The 18340-nt window shown below is 33.6% G+C and overlaps 1 protein-coding gene across 1 annotated transcript; it reads left to right on the forward strand.

Annotated features, from left to right (window-relative positions):
- The first annotated feature begins 14318 nt into the window (after positions 1–14318).
- On the forward strand, positions 14319–17475 carry LOC132183914 (uncharacterized). The gene is made up of 2 exons (XM_059597382.1): positions 14319–14515; positions 17196–17475. Exons 1-2 carry the CDS (start codon positions 14319–14321, stop codon positions 17473–17475), a joined length of 477 nt encoding a protein of 158 aa, XP_059453365.1.
- The last annotated feature ends 865 nt before the right edge of the window (positions 17476–18340 follow it).

Here is an 18340-nt window from a genome sequence, read left to right on the forward strand (position 1 = left end):
ATATATATAGTTGCACTATTTGCACGTGAGGAGTAAAACAAGAAGAAAACAAACCTCTCTTTCCCACTACAAGACCACACGGCACCCAAGGCAAGAAGACACTAAATTTGACAAAACACTAATGCTCTCCATTAAGTATATATATATATATATATAAGAAGAAGAAAGAAACAATATGTGAGGCAAAAACCATACCTGACGCACAACAGGGCAGGGAGATTCTTCTTCTTTTTTTTTTCTTCCTTTCTCTCTTCCTTTCTTGATGTGCGGCAAGAGTTTGTCCCATACCATTATATAGGCTTTAGAAAAGAGATAGAAAATAGGTTTTGAGGAGCTTAGGGTTTTTATTTTTTTTATTTTTTTTTTTAAGTCGGTGCCTAGGCTTTCCATATATATATATATATATTACTCTTTTATTTTATTTACTTATTATTACTATCATTATTATTATTATTATTAATATTATTATATATTTTTAATTTGTCCATTCTCATTGTTAACCTAAGCCAACCCTTTTTTTTTAAAAAAAAAAAAATCTACGAGTCAACTAAAATACTCTAAAGGGACTTAGGATTGTCACAACTTAAGGGAGTTTAAAAATAAGTATGAAAAAGTGGGAGTGCGTGTAACAATATTATTACTCAATATATAATGATCCTTCAGTTGATCACTAGTTAGGGTTTGTTTTCTTATTTCTTCTTTGGTTCCTTAATTTCTAGTGTTTTGTTGTATTTGCTTCGAAAATAAAAAAGTGGGTTAGGTAATAATACTACGATATATATATATATATATATATATATATATAAAAGAATTAATACTTCGATGGATATTAATTATTTGATTAATTACTAGATATTATGCTTAGATATTTCCTTGGTAAATGGTCTAAAGTGGTGCACGGGCAGACCGGCCACTATCTAGATACTCATCTCTGCTTACATTATCCGAGTGACGACGAGCCTCTCGCGTCATCCCAATTAAATTCCACCGCATCAACCTAATTGCGTCAAATTGACCAAGTCTTGAGCTATCGTCTCCGGTAAATATATAATTCTCATTAATTATAATTATATAAGCGCACAAAACCATGTGGCTCAAGGGATCGATCCAACTCTCATTATTAAGTGAATTGAAGAAGTTGGCTAATACTTTTACAAAGTATCTTCCTTTTCTTTTCTTTTTCTGTGATTCTGATCAATCAGCTTGGGGAATAGTTCCCATGCATCTAAAAGTGCCACGTCCACCTAAATGCATGTTTTTCTTCTCTTTCTTCCCATATATACTCGATAACATGCCTTAGATTATTCCTTCTTTTCTTTCCTTTTGCTCAACTTTGGGTTTGAATAATTGAAGATATATGAACAGGAAAAAGATTTGGTGATTAGGCTAGCTCTATATATATAAACACCCACTAATTTATGTTTCCTCATACAGAACAAAGCCAAGTAGCTAGCTAGAAGAGTACGTACCCTTATTATTATAGCTCTTCCTCCTTTCAAACACCAAATTAATATGTGGCATCTTCCAACAATTTGCCAAAAAAATGTGGCAAACGGTTGCCCTAAGACAGTGGCCAAGACCAAGACCGTACCCGTGCCATACACAGAAGCGCAGTTGATGGGTATGTTTAGGCGCTTTGACGCAAACGGAGACGGGCAACTAAGCCGGCAAGAGCTTAGAAATGCCTTCTGCAGCCTTGGTTCGTCGGCCCCTGGCTGGCGAGCTTTTCGAGCACTTTGCCATGCTGACAGAAATGGAGATGGATACATCAGCGAGCCCGAGCTGGAAAACCTTGTAAGATATGCTTTGAAACATGGTTATACGGTTAACTAAAACCTTTAAATATTATATATATATACCACAGACTCGCTTTTGTACCGTTAAGTTTGTAGTATGATGGTATTGTACTTCTAGATGCAGAACACAAATGTAAACCTGCTTGTAGCATGTAATTCCAAGCTTAGAACTTGGCTGTGAATTAAGTTGAATCTCATGCATGTTCTCATGTACACAATTTGCAAGATTGGATATTTCTTAATCTCTCTAATAGTTGAGTATACTAATAGCTGTCAGTCAAATCATTGGCCTGAACTCCTTTTTAGTAAAGAAGGTTTCGTGAGATATTTAATTAAAATGTAAGGTAAATGACACGAACAAAATTTGGACTCGGTGTTTATAATATATGATAAGGATAAAAATCTTTTGACATTTTCAATTATTCAAATAATTTGTAAGCTCAATAAATAAAGCCTCATACACAGTCAAATTAATTATTAATAAGAGCACAATGTAGTCATATCTGACTCACATATTAGGCTAGCTCAATCTAATGCTTATACCCTAAATTAGGGCCCACTGAGATCATTTTCACTTTTATGGCTGCTTCACTTAGGCATCAAGTAGCGGTTTTATAAGCCACGCCCTCCGTAATTCAAACACATGAAGTGGTGTTTGCTTTAATACCATTATTAATTAAATACCTAACCAACACGTCAAAAACTATAGAGCTTATCAAACGCAGAAAGTTAAGCCCTAAAACATTTAAGGCAGTTTAAAAGAAGAACATAACAGTACCAATTATATACTTGGGCGTGAAAAATTACTCAGTGTTGTATTTTTTACAAATTTCACAATATAATAAATGAAAGGAAAGTGGTCACTTGATCTCCAACATGTTCAGCCGACCCTAAACCAGCAGAGAAAGGTTGACACCTTTGCTTGGGTCCCCGAGGTCAAACAGTTGGTACCACTACCAGGGCTTATCCAAAAGGACAGAAATTTTATCTCCTATTTTAATAAGTGATAAGTGTCATTTCTCACATGTTTTTTTTTAATGTTTTAATAGTCATTTATTGTCATCCCACTGATTTAAGAATCTATACATTAATATTTTAGAAACAAAAAAATGTTGAATGATATTTGTTACTTATCGGAGGAAATTTTTTCCTAACCAATTTGGAAAAAATTTGTGTCCTGGATATTAACACACCCCCACACATTTAAGGAAAAAGAAAAAGTAGCCGTGGATTCTGATTCGTGTCAATCCAATTTAATACCCTCAAGCTCGATCGTAGGCTCGTATGTAGCTTTTACCCCCGACCAACCATACCCATTTATATACTGATCATATTCCCCGTCCCCGCGCGCGCGCTGTCCCATGCATGTTCTCGATCTTTTTCAGATGCTTTGGATCGAAGACCCAAACTTTAATCCTTTGAAGCACCACGATCCACGAATAATATCGTTAATGGCCTATATATATATATATATATATATATATATATATCAGGGAATATATTGCTTTTGGGTCAAGCAATTTTCGATCGTGGGGTTCACTACTAGAACCTTTCTCCGGAGATTCCATCCAGGAATGCATATTAGATCATCGATCATTTTCCATGGCCTAGAAACCCTTGAAAACTTTTTGACTTTGGGGGGGGGGGGTGATAATTAAGCCTTTTTGCAACATGCAACTAAAATAAAATATTAGCTATAAAATTATTCATCTCTATTTCAAGTTAAATGGAGAAAATCCTTGTCCGCTTCTCTAGCTTGGGGCCTTTATCAAGTCCTGATTTACACAATTGATGGGAGAGTAATGATACATAATATTATAGACAGCTACAAATTGATGTGATTATATATGATGTGTTGGGGTCTTTGGGGAGATTATTTTTTTAAGGAGCTCTTTCAATGAGATGATAATATATATAATATATTAAGACACATCACTAATTTCAAAACCTTAAGTTAATAGATTTGGCTCCAATTGTGTTATAGTAATGTTGTTTAGTAGATTTAAATACAACTGTCATATAACTGAATGTCGTGACAATAAAAATCAAATTATATTGGTTTCTAATTAGTTTTCTAATAAAATTTGTAGTGCCTAATTAATACTTCTCTCTTGTATCATGAAAACATATATTTATAATTTGAGAATAATTAAAGATTAAATAGGTAGAACTAAAAATCAGAATAAAGGTTAAAAGACATGTGGGAGCCACATATATATCTCTCTCTCTATATATATCATTGGTTGCAGCTCTGTAACCTCATTGCAGTGCAAGTGACATAAGTTGCCCCAGAAGCTAAGCCATTCAAATTCGCTGAGAAAATGCGTAGTGAAGTTAGGGTGTTTAAACCTGCCCGTGTTCCCTTCACTGAGGAGCAGATAATGAATATTTTCAAGAAACAAGACTTGAATGGAGACGGAAAACTTTCGTGGAAGGAGCTCAAGGCAGCATTCGGGTATCTTGGATCGCGTTGGGATTCTTATAGGGCTGTGCTGGCACTTCTTCATGCAGACTCCAACCACGATGGCTACGTTGAGAAGGAGGAGTTGAAAAAGCTTGTTGACTACGCCCTACAACGCGGGTACACCATTGGCTAGCTAGATCTTCGATCTTCTTGCTATGATCTAGCGAGTACTATATATGGGTCTAGTGTTTGTCCTTTTCTTTTTCTTCTTCTTGTAATTAAGTCGCAGCTTTTCTTGTGATCGAGAAACGAAAGGGCCTACTTTTTTAGTGGGACGTTTGCACAGTAAAAAAGTGGGCATTTTATTGTACAAGCATAGTCGTTTGCACAGTAAAACGTCCTCATATGAATACGTTTTATTAAAATGCCTCTATTTCAAGCGTTGTTAGACTTTTTTTTTTTTTTTTATTATTATTTTTTTTTTTTATAGTGTCTATCGCAGTATTTATGAACTATCACCAACTAGAATATAACAGCTTTTTTAGCTGAATCACCTCTCTCTCTCTCTCTCTCTCTCTCATACATACAAAACTCACAATGTTTCCTAAAACCAAGACACAAACAAGGAATTGAGGCAAGAGATAAAAAATAATAATAATAATAAAAAACCTCTTTTTTATTTATTTATTGAAAGCTAATGAACATATTACATAAGCGGCAACCTAAGCCGTCTTAAGTGAGACTATAAAGAAAAACAAGTCCAAACCGTACTTGAAAAGCAAAATAAAATGAAACTGTTGAGTTGCGTTCGAATGGAACCTTGCAATAAAAGCCCGGCCATGTTCAACCAAGCTTCAACAGGCTAGCAAATGAATGTTAGTGGTTGTTGTTAGATATTTCGATCTTTTGGATGTCCAATTAATTAACCTTGTCCTGTCCTCCTTAATAGCAACACAACTTGATACATAAAAAGCAATTCCACACAGCTAATCACAACATGACTCTGGATAGTTCTGACATTCTTCACACCAACTTGAGATAACTGAAGTTTCATACTTCATTTATTTATCTTCTCAAACTCTATCTCCATAAAAATCTTGCAAAAAAGAATTAATTATTTCTCCCTCTCTAAAAATAAAATTTCCTCCATCATGTACAAACTAACATTAAAATTACTATTAGGAGAACTCAAACCAAAATTTTCAATCCCAATAAAATCAACAAAACTAATTTCCTCAAGACCTAACTCAAATACTTCACTCTTTAGGCTTTCGTCAAACACATAATAAACATCATTCTCCTCGACAAATTTTACGGTCAACCGAAAGATTACTACTTCTAATAGATCCTCTTTATCTAGATAGATGTCGTATATCGGTGGAAAGGCTTGATCATTTGAAAATTATTCCTCAACAATTTCATCATCCTCCTCCGTATGTGGCGGAGCCACGTACATCTTTGGGGGTGCCGTGATTTTTAATTTTAATTTTTTCACCCTCAAAATTTTATATATATATATATATATATATTTCTTTTTACCTACCAAAGACACGGCACTCCTAATTAAAGTCAAGGACTCACTCTCTTTCGTTCTTTCTATCTCAAACATTCAATACTTAATAATTTTGTATTTTTAATAGACCATAAAGTGTAGTTTTAGACACTTTTTTTTTTTTTTTTAAAAAAAAAAAAATTAATTTCTGTTTTTTTGATATAGTGCCGATATATTATATTTATAATATATCAATTTGAGCACATATTTATGAACTTTTATAAATATTTTTTTGTGATGTATGTATTGTGAGAATTACCAAATTTTTAGGGTGGAGAAAATTTTTAGTACGCCAAAAAAAATTTTTTAGGAGCACTCCCAATATAAATTGTCTGGCTCCGCCACTGTCCGTATGAGATGAATTTTAATTTGGTAGATAAATTTGATGCTTGCTAACAACATTCAAGGAAGCGTGCAACTGACCTGGCGCATCAAGCTACCTTAATTACTTCCAATTGAAATCGTGCCTCTTCAACAATACACTTGTCACCCTCCTCTGCAAAATGTGAATTTGGTTTATGGCTTAGCACCGCCCATGGCGGGAAATTGTTCGGTAAGCACCTCAAGTTGTGCACCAATTTGATCTTCACACTGCTTCAACTAATCATCAAACCAATCAACTCGCTCCTCCAATAGTTGAAAACATGCCGTCAATTAATCATCATGTGTTGCCTCTCTGCGCGGATACACATCACCAATATATAGTTGCATGTATGTTTCCTCCTTCACGTACTCCTCTTCGCACCTTGATAGTTAGGAAATAAACATTGGACTCTAATACCAACTTATGCATTCAGCACGATGTGTAGTGGGTCACATAATTAGCACGCACAAAACTTATACTTTTCCCAAAATCAATGACACAATTAAGGAATTAAGGCAAGGCAATTTGAGTGTTTCTTATTGAAGATTGAAGAATTGAATATAACATAAGGTTGTGGCCTAACCCGTCCTAATTAAGCAAGTTTTATATAGAAAAATAAGTCTAAACCCTACTTGAAAATTTAGCAAAATAAAACGAAACTGCTTAGTCCCGTTGGGACGAATAATAATTCCACTCAAATTGAGCCTTGCATGGATATTATTTGTTTAATTACTAGATAATATGCTTAGATATTTTCTTGGTCATGAATGGTCGATCTATATATAGTGCATGGGTGGCAGACCACTTTCTTGATACTCATTCTGCTTACATTATCCCAATCTTGAGAAGTGACGACGAACATCTTCCGTCAACCCAAATTCCACTGCATCAACCTAATTACGTCTCCTGCGAATATAATCTTTTTTTATATATATTTAACCTTAAAAGTTGTCTTACATTTTTTTAGAGATTTTTACGGAGGAATGACTTTATATATATGTAGTACATAAAAACATAGATATATGCATACAGTCGATCTCTCTTTGTATGTGGGTGCGTGTGTTTATATAAAATAAAATAACAAAAGTTATATGTCTACAAAATTTTCTTAAAAGAATAATATTTTTGTTAAAATTTCAATATAGCTATTATATTACGACTAATAATTGGAAAAAAAAATGCCATATAAATTAATGAACTCAAACCCATCAAATTAACAAAAAAAAAAAAAAACCGACAATAAAAGCTAAAAGCATACACATGGGGCATTTTCAGTTTTCCACATTGGGCGCAAAACTAAAAGAAAAACTTTGAGAGGGACGGGAATAAATTATTTTTGAGGGGCCGGGGTACACTCATTATATATATATATATACTCTAGAAGATGTTTTAAAATTCCCTGCCTGTGTGAATAGCAATATTAAATATTATTTTGGGAGCTAGCTAGGTGTACTTAATATTCCCCATATATTCACTGTCCCGGCATGTTCTTTTTTTCAATCCAAGATTGGATCATCGATCATTTTCCGTGCATATATATGGTCTTTAATTAATTTACCCGTCAGTCGTGTTAATGACTCTTAACATTATATGATTCTAGAAAACCATTAAGAACTTTTTGATGGAGTAAAACAAGCATCAAATGCTCTCTCGGGGCCCATGAATCATTATCAAGTCCAAGTAATGATAATTTACGCACTTATTGATGGGAGAGTGAGGAAACGTCATCTAGGACGATATTTATTTATATTTTTGGTAAAAAAATATATATATATCAAAAATATCAAAAATAATATTAGAGTAGCGCTTGATATATACCTGTTCTCAGATAATGGAAGTACAAAATGAAATATTGTCATAATTCTCACTGATTGCGAATTTTATATGATGATTTTATTTTATTTTATTAGGACTTTATTTCTTTTCCTTAATATGGTTAGATTTGCTTTAATTATTTTTCTTAATTTTCTTATTAGGATTAGGTTTACTATTGCTACTAGGATTATGTTTGCTTTCTCTACAAGTATTTCTCTTCTATAAATAGGTTAACTTATTATATACAATTGATCATCAATTGAATTATTATCAAATCAGGAAATTTTCTCTCAAATACTCAGAGTTTTATCTTTCTTTTAGCATGTAAGCTTATTTTATCTTCTGGGTAGAAGACGAAGACGAAGACACTTCTTTTTTCAGAATAAAAAACTTTGCTCTTTGATTAGTTACCTTAGTCTTCTACTACGTTTTACATAATTTATTTTAAGTGACTTTTCATATTAGTCATTTAAAAAAACAAAAGTGCGAGTTACTTAAAATACATTATATATGTCCGCCGGCATAACATGAGTGTGATAAACATGTGTGAAGAATAATGTTACTCGAATGATTACTACTATTTTACTATAAAGACGTGGCAGACTAAATTTCTAAGAATTTTTTTAGTGGAAGTTATAGAAATGTTATCAAATGCATTCAGTTACACGTGTATTTCATGGATCAAATTCACAGAAAATGGAATCATATATATGATTCATGCATAGAACTCAACAATAAACGAAAGTATATATATATATATATATATATATAATTATAATTGGAGAATAAAGGTTAAAAGATATGGGAGCTAGCCGCATCTCTATCTATATATAATTGCTACTCTCTAACGTGCAATATTGTGGAACGCAAGGGTACTTAAGTTGCCCTAGCTATCTAGCACTCAAATTTCCCGACAAAATGCATAAGGAAGTTATGATGTTTAAACCTGTAGTCCGTATTCCCTTCACTGAGGAGCAGCTAATGAATATTTTCAGGAGTCATGACTCGAATGGGGACGGAAAACTTTCATGGAAGGAGCTCAAGGCAGCTTTCAGATATCTTGGATCGCGTTGGGATTCTTGTAGGGCTGTGCAGGCACTTCTTCATGCTGATTCCGACCACCACGGCTACATTGAAAAGGAGGAGTTGAAAAAGCTTGCTGACTACGCCCTAAAATGCGGGTACACCATTGCCTAGCTAGAGAGTAATGCTAAATGTTATTTTGATGTCTCTTTTATATCTTTTTAAAACTGATATGACTTTTAAATTATCATTAGATTAAAATTTAAAATTTACTTATTACAAATCTAATTATAATTTTAAGAGCTACATCAATTTTAAATAGACAAAAAAACCGAATATAAATCTTGTCTAGTACATATGGTGTGCTAGTGTTGTCTTTATATGTACGTGAGTGCATGTGTCAGTTTGTAATAAGTTGCAGCTTTTCATGTGATCAAGAAATGAAAGAGGCGACTTTCTCGTCTTTTTAGGCTTAATTAAGTCGATAATGTGTAATTAATGCACCTCTTGATAATGTGAAAATGGATTATTATTATTTATATAAATTATGATTTTGTTGTATTTATAATAAGGGTAATTTAATTACCCCTGAAATGTCCCGTACGCATCTTTTGTAAATACCTGTTCAAAGTTTAAAAACTTTCACTTTTGTGTATCAATTTTTTGATTTTTTTCAATTACTTTATTTCATTAGAGATTGGGGTTAATCAAACGATAGAATGGGTAAAAAAACCTTTATACCCCTAAATTTTTTTAAAATTTCAAATAAAAAATTATTATTATCATTATTATATTAAAAAAAAGTGGTCCTCGTGACCCACAATGGGTCCCTTTTTAATAATAATAATAATAATATGACCCATGGGTCACAAGGGGTGGGTTAGATTCACGTGAACCCACGGGTCAAGAGAGTTGTTTTTTTTTTTTTTTAAGTATTTTTAATAGAAAATGAGGGTATTTTAAGAATTTCATACTCCTTTGTTAGGATTTAACAGAAAATCTTAACGGATGCGGGTAATTGGAGAAAATCAAAAGATTGATACAATAAAGTGATCGAGAGTTTTTAAACTTTGTGGGGTGTTTGCAAAATGCGTGACATTTCAGGGGTAAGTGAAGTTAGTCCTTATAATAATTATAAATCACGGATATTTTAATTTAAAATAAAAATACAATTAGTCCTTTAATTTTATGTTAGCCACATCAGGTCTTATTTTCATGTATTTGATGCGTAGAGTGTTGCTGCTAGTGAAATTCACTACATTTATTTGCTAATTAATAATAATAAAAAATAATAATAATAATAATAAAATATTGATTAAGAAAGCATCATTGAAAATTATGTTCATGCATGGATGGAGAATGATCACCATTAAAAAATTACAACCATGCCACTCTGATTCAAGCCAATTGCCAAGCCAATTAGGGTAATATATCTTAATTGCCTTTTATTCCCTTCTTTCTAAGATGCATGGCCTGGTAATTAAAAGAAGAGAGTCTTGAGAATGATGAAGAGAAGGCACTACAAAGAAGTAGAATTTAACTTGTTTTAATTTTATCCGAAATATTTGACGGGAATCTGCATACAACTATAAAAACTTCCACTACCATGACCGACCAAAAAGTTGAAACAAAAGAATTTTAAAATGCTACCCCACCCATTCCACAATTTGCATATATTATCTCTAAATTATTAGATGCCGATTGCAGAATCTTCCTTTATTTTCAATTGGAGACTTAGATAACGAGAGAGAGAGAGAGAGAGAGAGAGAGAGAGAGGTGTATATATATGGTCAATGGTTGCCTTATAAACCTCACCACCGATCGAGCAAGCGAGAACTTAAGCTTTACTTGTTGCAAAACCCTAATTCACTCAGAAAATGGTTCGTGTGGGAGTGACGAATATCGGAAAGGGTGTTGAGGTTCCCTTCAACAAAGATCAGATAACGAAGATGTTCAAGAAGCACGACAAAGACAACAATGGCAAACTTTCGTGGGATGAGGTGAAGGCGGCCTTCGTCGAACTTGAATCATCTTGGCCTCGGTTTAGAACTGAGCAAGGCTTCCGTTATGGTGATAATAACGATGATGGGTACATCAATATGCAAGATCAAGAGTTGGAACACCTCGTTGACTACGCCCTAAAATGTGGCATTACTACTAAATAGATATTGTAACTCATGTAATTGCAAAAGGTGTGCTGTTATGTGTGACAACGTTAGCCGCTGTTTTTTGTGTGATGAATAAGGAATTAAGCAGGTGCCCGATGCATGCAGCCCCTTTTGTAAGAGTTGAACAATCTGAATCTATATATATTTCTCTTTAATTTCTTTCTCTGACTGTTTTTGAATCTTGTACTTAATTTACTAGCTAGGCCTATATATATATATAATAATCTCACGGATGGTTGTAGGTCTTGGTTAATTTCCATTATTACCACATACCTACTCCAATTCACCAAGGCAAACTATAATTTGGATTTCGGAAAAGAGAGTTAATTAATGACATCCAATCTCAAAATATAATGGGAAAAAATTATATATTGTAGAGATTAATTATGGGGTTTAGATTATTTTCAAATCATTCCTTAGGGTTCATCAAATTATTCTTCGAGATAATTAATCCCCATTATTAAATCACTCCCTCGCCCGGGGCAACAAGATCAAGTTGGTATGTATTACACAAATCACTCCCTTCTGTAAGATAAAGAATACATTACAAAAAAAAAAAAAAAAACAGAAATACAAGGTGAACAAGAGAAAATACACAAAAAGACAAAGGTAAAGTACCTCAATAGCACAAACAAGGGCCTTTTTTTTTTTTTTTTCTTCATTCCAATAGATTATGGTGTCGTCGTATTGTAATGCCCGCAGAGAGTTGAGAGTTGAGAGATTGAGGAACGGATGAACATTGCCAAAAAAAGGGGAGGAAGTGATTTAGGGTTTGTAGAGGGAAAGCAATAAATTTTCAGGGTTCAAAATGACACCGTTTTTTCTATTTAGCTTTTAACATTACTATTTGATACAAATTTAATAATAGTTTATCTCAAATTTAATGGTGATTCTTAAAAATAAGTCTAAAAATATGAGAGTGAAAGTGTAAGAGTATGAGTAGGAGTTTGTATAGGCTGTGTAGCATATATTACTCATAAAATTAATTAGGGTCTACTTTGGCACATTTGACTCAGATTCCAAACCCCATATATCGCTTTAAAATTACACAGTAGTTTATTCATGTATGTAGCATATGCAAATTTGTAATAATGGTACGCATTTATCCATTCACTCTGGTATCGTATAAAGATTTCAAGATATCCATCGATCACAATATATATATATATATATATATATATATATATATATATATATATATATTGCTGTGATCATTAATTAATTAAAAGATTCCAGTTCATCTTCCTGGAAAAGAAAAGGATATATCCTGATTTATTGGTGGATTTTGATTCAGACCAATCTTCTCTTGGAGTCACTCCCTCTTAATGCGAACCTCAGATTGTTAAAGAGGATCGGATCGGAGAATCATAACGGGAGGAGTACTACGTACTACCAATTGCTTTCATTTCCACTTGCTGATATGGGCCCTGGAAGAAAGAATATAACCACATGCATGCATGCATGCATATATACCTTTTCAGTACTCCCACTAAGAATTTGAATCATGGGAAAGTACTGTTCCTTTTCAGGAAATTGAAGGGGATTGCTTTTCAAGGCAAGAGTAAAATCGTAGATTTTTTTTTTTTTAAAAAAAAAATTTTACTATCTTGCCTATTGTCAGAAACATGGATATTCCGTTTAATTATAATAGTATATAGTGTGAGATCATGTTACTACAAGTTAACTTCAGCTTCTTCTATATATGATGTAGAACCAAAAAGCGGTTAGCTAGTTTTGTTATATATAAAAGATCTAGGATGTTGTATTTACATGAAATAGAGCGAATGTTAAAATATATATTGAATGAAAATACCTTTTACTTCCTCAAAATTGGACCCCTTCTTTTAATCTTGCCTAAAATGTTTAAAAAGTGGCAATCAACCTCCCGATATTTTTGACGTTGACAATTTTACCCACCTGTTAGCCAGTCTTTTCTGATGGAAAAATTAAAAAGCAAAATGTCTCCAAAACACTCCAATTTGAGGCGTACGTGCTCGATTCTAATGCTATGTTGTTGAAAGACCAAGAAAGCATCATGCAAACTTCCACTACCATGACCGACCAAAAAGTTGAAACAAAAGAATCTTAAAATACTACCCCACCCATCCAACAATTTGCATATATTATCTCTAAATTATTAGATGCTTATTGCGGAATGTGAGAGAGAGAGAGAGAGAGAGAGGGAGGGAGGGGTCTATAATCTATATATATGGTTTAGAACTTAAAGGTTTACGTCCACGTTACTGCTAAAAGATTGAGAATGTTTTAGAACTTAAATATATATGGTTTAGAACATATATATTTAAGTTTTAGAACTTTCGTGGGATGAGGTGAAGGCAGCCTTCGTAGAACTTAAATCATCTTGGCCTAATTGGTTTAGAACTAAGCGTGGCTTCCGTCATGGTGATAACGACGGGGATGGGTTCATCAATATGCAAGATCAGGAATTGGAACACCTCATTGACTACGCCCTAAAATCCGGGTTTACTATGTAATAGATGTACGTTCATCTTAGGCGCTGCTTTTTATGTGAGGAATAAGGAAGCAGTTGCCCGATTGATATGTAGCCCCTTTATGGCTTTATCACAGTAGTAGAACAATCACAATATATATATATATATATATATATATATATATATATATGTAGACACACACTTGTGAGCAATGTTCTATCTCTCTCTAACACCGACAACCATTAAAGAAAAAAGGTTACAGGACACCAAGCTAAAAGCTTAGACATAAAGCTAAAATCAAACTTTAACAAATTAACTCAATCCAGACAGACGACAAGCACTCTAAACAGGTGAAAGTGGAAGTCATATGCAAATGCAGCCAATAAAAGCTGCAATGCAATATGATAGATACTACCATCAGGAGTACGAATACCTTTATCAAACATCTAAACAGGCTTTCTAATTAAGAAGCAATGGAGATTTAGATGAAATGTAACAATGAAAAAAATGTCTCCAAAAAGAAACTAAAAAGAAAAAAAGATCCACTTCACAAACAAAGAGTCTGAAGCCCAACTGGATCGGGTTAAATACTAAGCAAACAGAAAATTATAGAAAGCTACACAAAATAATAGGAAAAAACTCAACATAGCAGCTGCAACAGAGGAAGCTTTGGCAGAAGCTGCTCGGCGCGTGGGACCCATGCGCCGGCGCGTTTGATCCACCCCCCGGAGCGTGGCGGTCGGATGGGGCCACAGAGAGCTTTGCTAGAAAACTGGAACACTGGTGATGGTGGAGGAGAGGTGCGTTTCTGGCTGGAGATGATGGAGAGAAGGAGATCGGACTTTGAAAAAACCAATCTTCAAGCCTACACAGATTCAGCCAGTGAAGCAATGGAGGAGACGATCCATGGCAGGGGTGGAGCGGGAGGAGATGATCCATTGTGACTAGTGTTTCGTGAGGGTTAGAAATAAATCGTCATAGACGATAGATAGATCTAGAGAAATCTCTAGAGAAAATGAGTTCTCTCATGAAGAGAGAAGCTCATAAGGATAATGGGCAAAATACATGAAAAAATGATTGGAGGAGGAAAACCAAAAGGTTTGCCCTCCTTAAGCTGTTGCAGCTGAGCTTGAGACAAGAGAAAGAAAGAAGCTTTTTGTGGCTAGGTTAAAAGCGGTCTCTCTAACAATATTGTTAATGCCCATATTTTCTTGACACATAGGCCCTTTAAGAGTATGTTTGGAACTATATTAAAAAATATGGCTTTTGTCTACAGAAAAAACATTATTTTGCAAGCTTTCTCCAAAATACGGTTTTGGGCATTTTTATAACAAAAGGTTAAAAAAGTGTTTCTCAATTTTTTTTTTTTATTTTTAACCAAACATACTTATTTTAACTTGGAATTGCTTTTTAATTACTAAAAGCACCTTTAAGTTTATTAACACAATCTTAAACAGGCTTAATTTAAGTGAGACTTTATTCTCCTGTCACCTTTCCTCCTAGCTGAGGTGAGGATTCAACCCCAAGTACCATTTTTTTCGTTTCTTTTTTTTGTTTTTAAGGCTTTGTTCTTTCTTTCGCTTTTTTATTTTGTTATGGTTTTTTTTAAGCGACGTAATATAAAGAGAAAATGTGGTCTTTGACGTGGTCTCAGTTAGTCTGTGTGATATATTTCTCCAATAAAAACCCTAACGAAATGGTACGGAGGAATTGATTAATAATATAGCTAGAGATTTTCTCAAAAGAGCAATTTAATAATTTGTAAACTCTATCCATGAAGCGATTTGAAAAAAAAAAAGAAAAAAAAAATCACTAAGTTCGAGGACCTGTACACTAATTTAATTCCTAATTAAATGCATCACAACCACTTTTTTTTTTATATATATAAGATAAAGACTACATTACCAAAAAAACAGAAATGCAAGATGAACAAGAGAAAATACACAAAAAGACAACAAAGGTAAACCCCCAACAGCACAAACAAGGATTTTTTTTTATTTATTTTTTTTCATTCCAATAGATTACGGTGTCGTATTTTTTAATGCCAGCGGAGAGTTGAGAGTTGAGAGAAGAATAGACAAACTTTTTTTGGGTTTGCAACGGGAAAGTAATAAATTTATAGGGTTCAAAATGAAACTGTTTTTCCTATTAGGCTTTTAAAAGTACAATTTGATTAATATTTAATAATAATTTATCTCAAATTTAATAATGACTTTTAAAAGAACAAGTCACAAAATATGAAAGTAGAACTGTGGGAGTGGGAGGTTTGTATAAGCTGTGTAGCCTTACTCATAAAGTTAGGATATACTTAGGCACATTTGAGTCACAGATTCCAAACCCCATAGCTTAAAAATTACACATTTATTCATGTAATAAATTAAGGGACGCATTTATCCACTATTCCCTGTGGTATCATATAAATATTGTTAGATATAATGATATCACAATAGAAATGTACAGTTGAAACAATTGGAATTGGCCTGACAGAGACAGTGATAATTAAAAGATTCTAGTTCATCTTCCTGGAAAAGAAAAGGATATATATATATATCCTCATTCAATGGTGGATTTTGAGCTGAGTCACTCGATCCCTCTTAATACGAACCTCAGATGTTAAAGAGATCGAGAATCGGAGAATCAATAACGGGAGGAGTACATTAATTCTACCAAATGCTTTTATTTCCACTTGCTGATACGGGCCCTGGAAGAAAGAATATAATCACATGAAAATATGCATGTCTTCTCAGTACTGCTACTAAGAATTTGACTCATGACCGAAAGTACTGCTCCTTTTCAGGAAATTGAAGGAGAATAGTTTTCGAGGCAAGAGTAAAAAATTAAGGTTTGATATTTAAAATCATATGATTTTTCAAAATGCATTCTCTTGCCTATGGTGTGAATACATGCAATAAAATATGAATTAAATTATTAAATTTATTTCTTTCTATAAACTAATTAATTAAGCTTTTGGTAGCAGAGGTTTTGAATTCGAATAACCATGTCTCCTTCGATCAATTCACTCTCAATTTCAAATAAGTATTTCTAGCTAGTACGTCTTGGCTTCACTTATTAGGAAGAAGCTTTAGCCCACACATAATGAGAAATGATAGAATATAAATTAAATAATTAAATTCATCTCATCCTACAGGTTTAAGCTTTTGAAACAAGTAGAAATTTAACAAGCTGAATTTTTTCTTTTTAATATTTTAAACTTTTATTTTTTTCAAACGCACTCCAAACACAATAATTTCTGCTATTTTGTTTAAAATGCGTGCTTAGCATGTGAAATCACATGGCTGAACAAACTCAAAGTCTTAGACCAATATTTAACTCTATGAATCACAAATAATATAAATGCCCACTTCAAAAAAATCAATACCACAAATGAAACCTATATATATATATATATATATAGTATCATAAAGCACATACAGTAGCATGCTTAAGACACAGTACTATCCGGTCAAGATAAGTTGGAATAATCTGATCCCCATAATAAAAAATGGTCTTTAACCAAAGACGAAGCATCTATATAATCCCCATGCTTGAACACTCACAAAATCATACCAGTAAAAGTCTCTGAACCTGTTTAAGGTCATTGTGAGTTCCCATATACCCAGCTACCTTTTTGATAACATGGTTCGTACTTCTATGGTTAAGAAAATACCCCCCACTGAAGAGGTGTTACGGGATATCTTCAAAAAATACGACGCTAATGGTGACGGCCGTCTCAGCAAGGCAGAGCTAAAGGACGCCTTCCGACACCTTGGCTCTCGTATGCCCGGCTGGAGAGCCGGCCGTGTCCTCCACCATGCTGATGGCAACGGAGATGGATTTGTCAGCAAGGAGGAGCTGAGCGAGCTCGTGAAATACGCTAAGAAACATGGATATTCCGTTTAGTAAACAATAATCTATATATATGTACGTAGACTTAATTATATAATAGTATATAGTGTCAGCTGATCATATATCATGTTAATTACTCCATATATGTTTCAGCTTCTTCTATGATGTAGAACCGAAAAGATGGCCTGCTCCTTTTGTATAAGATCGAGGATGCAGTGCTTGTATGTGTGCGTTAGTTTTGTTATATATATATATATAAAAAAGAGTATGTTGTATTCACATGTTTTTCTTTGATCACTTGTTTTCAGCCGTACGTTATATTCTTCTTCTTGGTTGGTCCAGTACTCGTGCTCGATCTATAATAATGCTTTTGATGGATGCAACACAAAAAGGTTGCTATAATTAGATCGCTGTGGACATATCATATATGCTATATATAATTAGACGGAAGCTTAATTACCCTTTTGATTAAGGCAGACTACTTCTTTAATTACATTAAGGTTAAGGTGATTAATTAAACATGTTTTTAATATAATGGAGAAGCCTAATCACTTAGCGGTGAACATGAAAATTATCTTCCAATTGTAGGGGTCACATAAGAGATTAATGGCTGAAATCACTTGCGCGCGTATATTTTCAAAAACCATAATTAGATGGACTAGAATCCCTTGGAATTAGAGGGAATCTCAAATTTTCTCCAATTGGAGATCCCGACTGTTCATTTTCATCCAACGGTCCAAATTTGTTAACTAAAATAAATTATTAAAATATTATTTAATTATATTTTAAAAATAAATCAAAATAAAAAAAATAAAAAATTTAAAAACATATGCGGTGGCCGGCCACCTCCGTTAACAGCCCAAGGGTGGCTTCGGCTACCCCTTAGCCCTTGGGGGTTGTCCGGCCACCCCCAAGGGCC

This window comes from Corylus avellana, chromosome ca6, assembly GCF_901000735.1.
Source record: "Corylus avellana chromosome ca6, CavTom2PMs-1.0".
In the NCBI taxonomy this organism is placed as follows: Eukaryota; Viridiplantae; Streptophyta; class Magnoliopsida; order Fagales; family Betulaceae; genus Corylus; species Corylus avellana.

Bases quoted from the DNA above. Each gene is read 5' to 3' on its own strand.
- LOC132183914 (XM_059597382.1), top strand. From the start codon at position 14,319: ATGGGGCCACAGAGAGCTTTGCTAGAAAACTGGAACACTGGTGATGGT. The intron at 14,516-17,195 runs GTGACTAGTGTT...CCATATACCCAG, and splicing joins GCGGGAGGAGATGATCCATT to CTACCTTTTTGATAACATGG.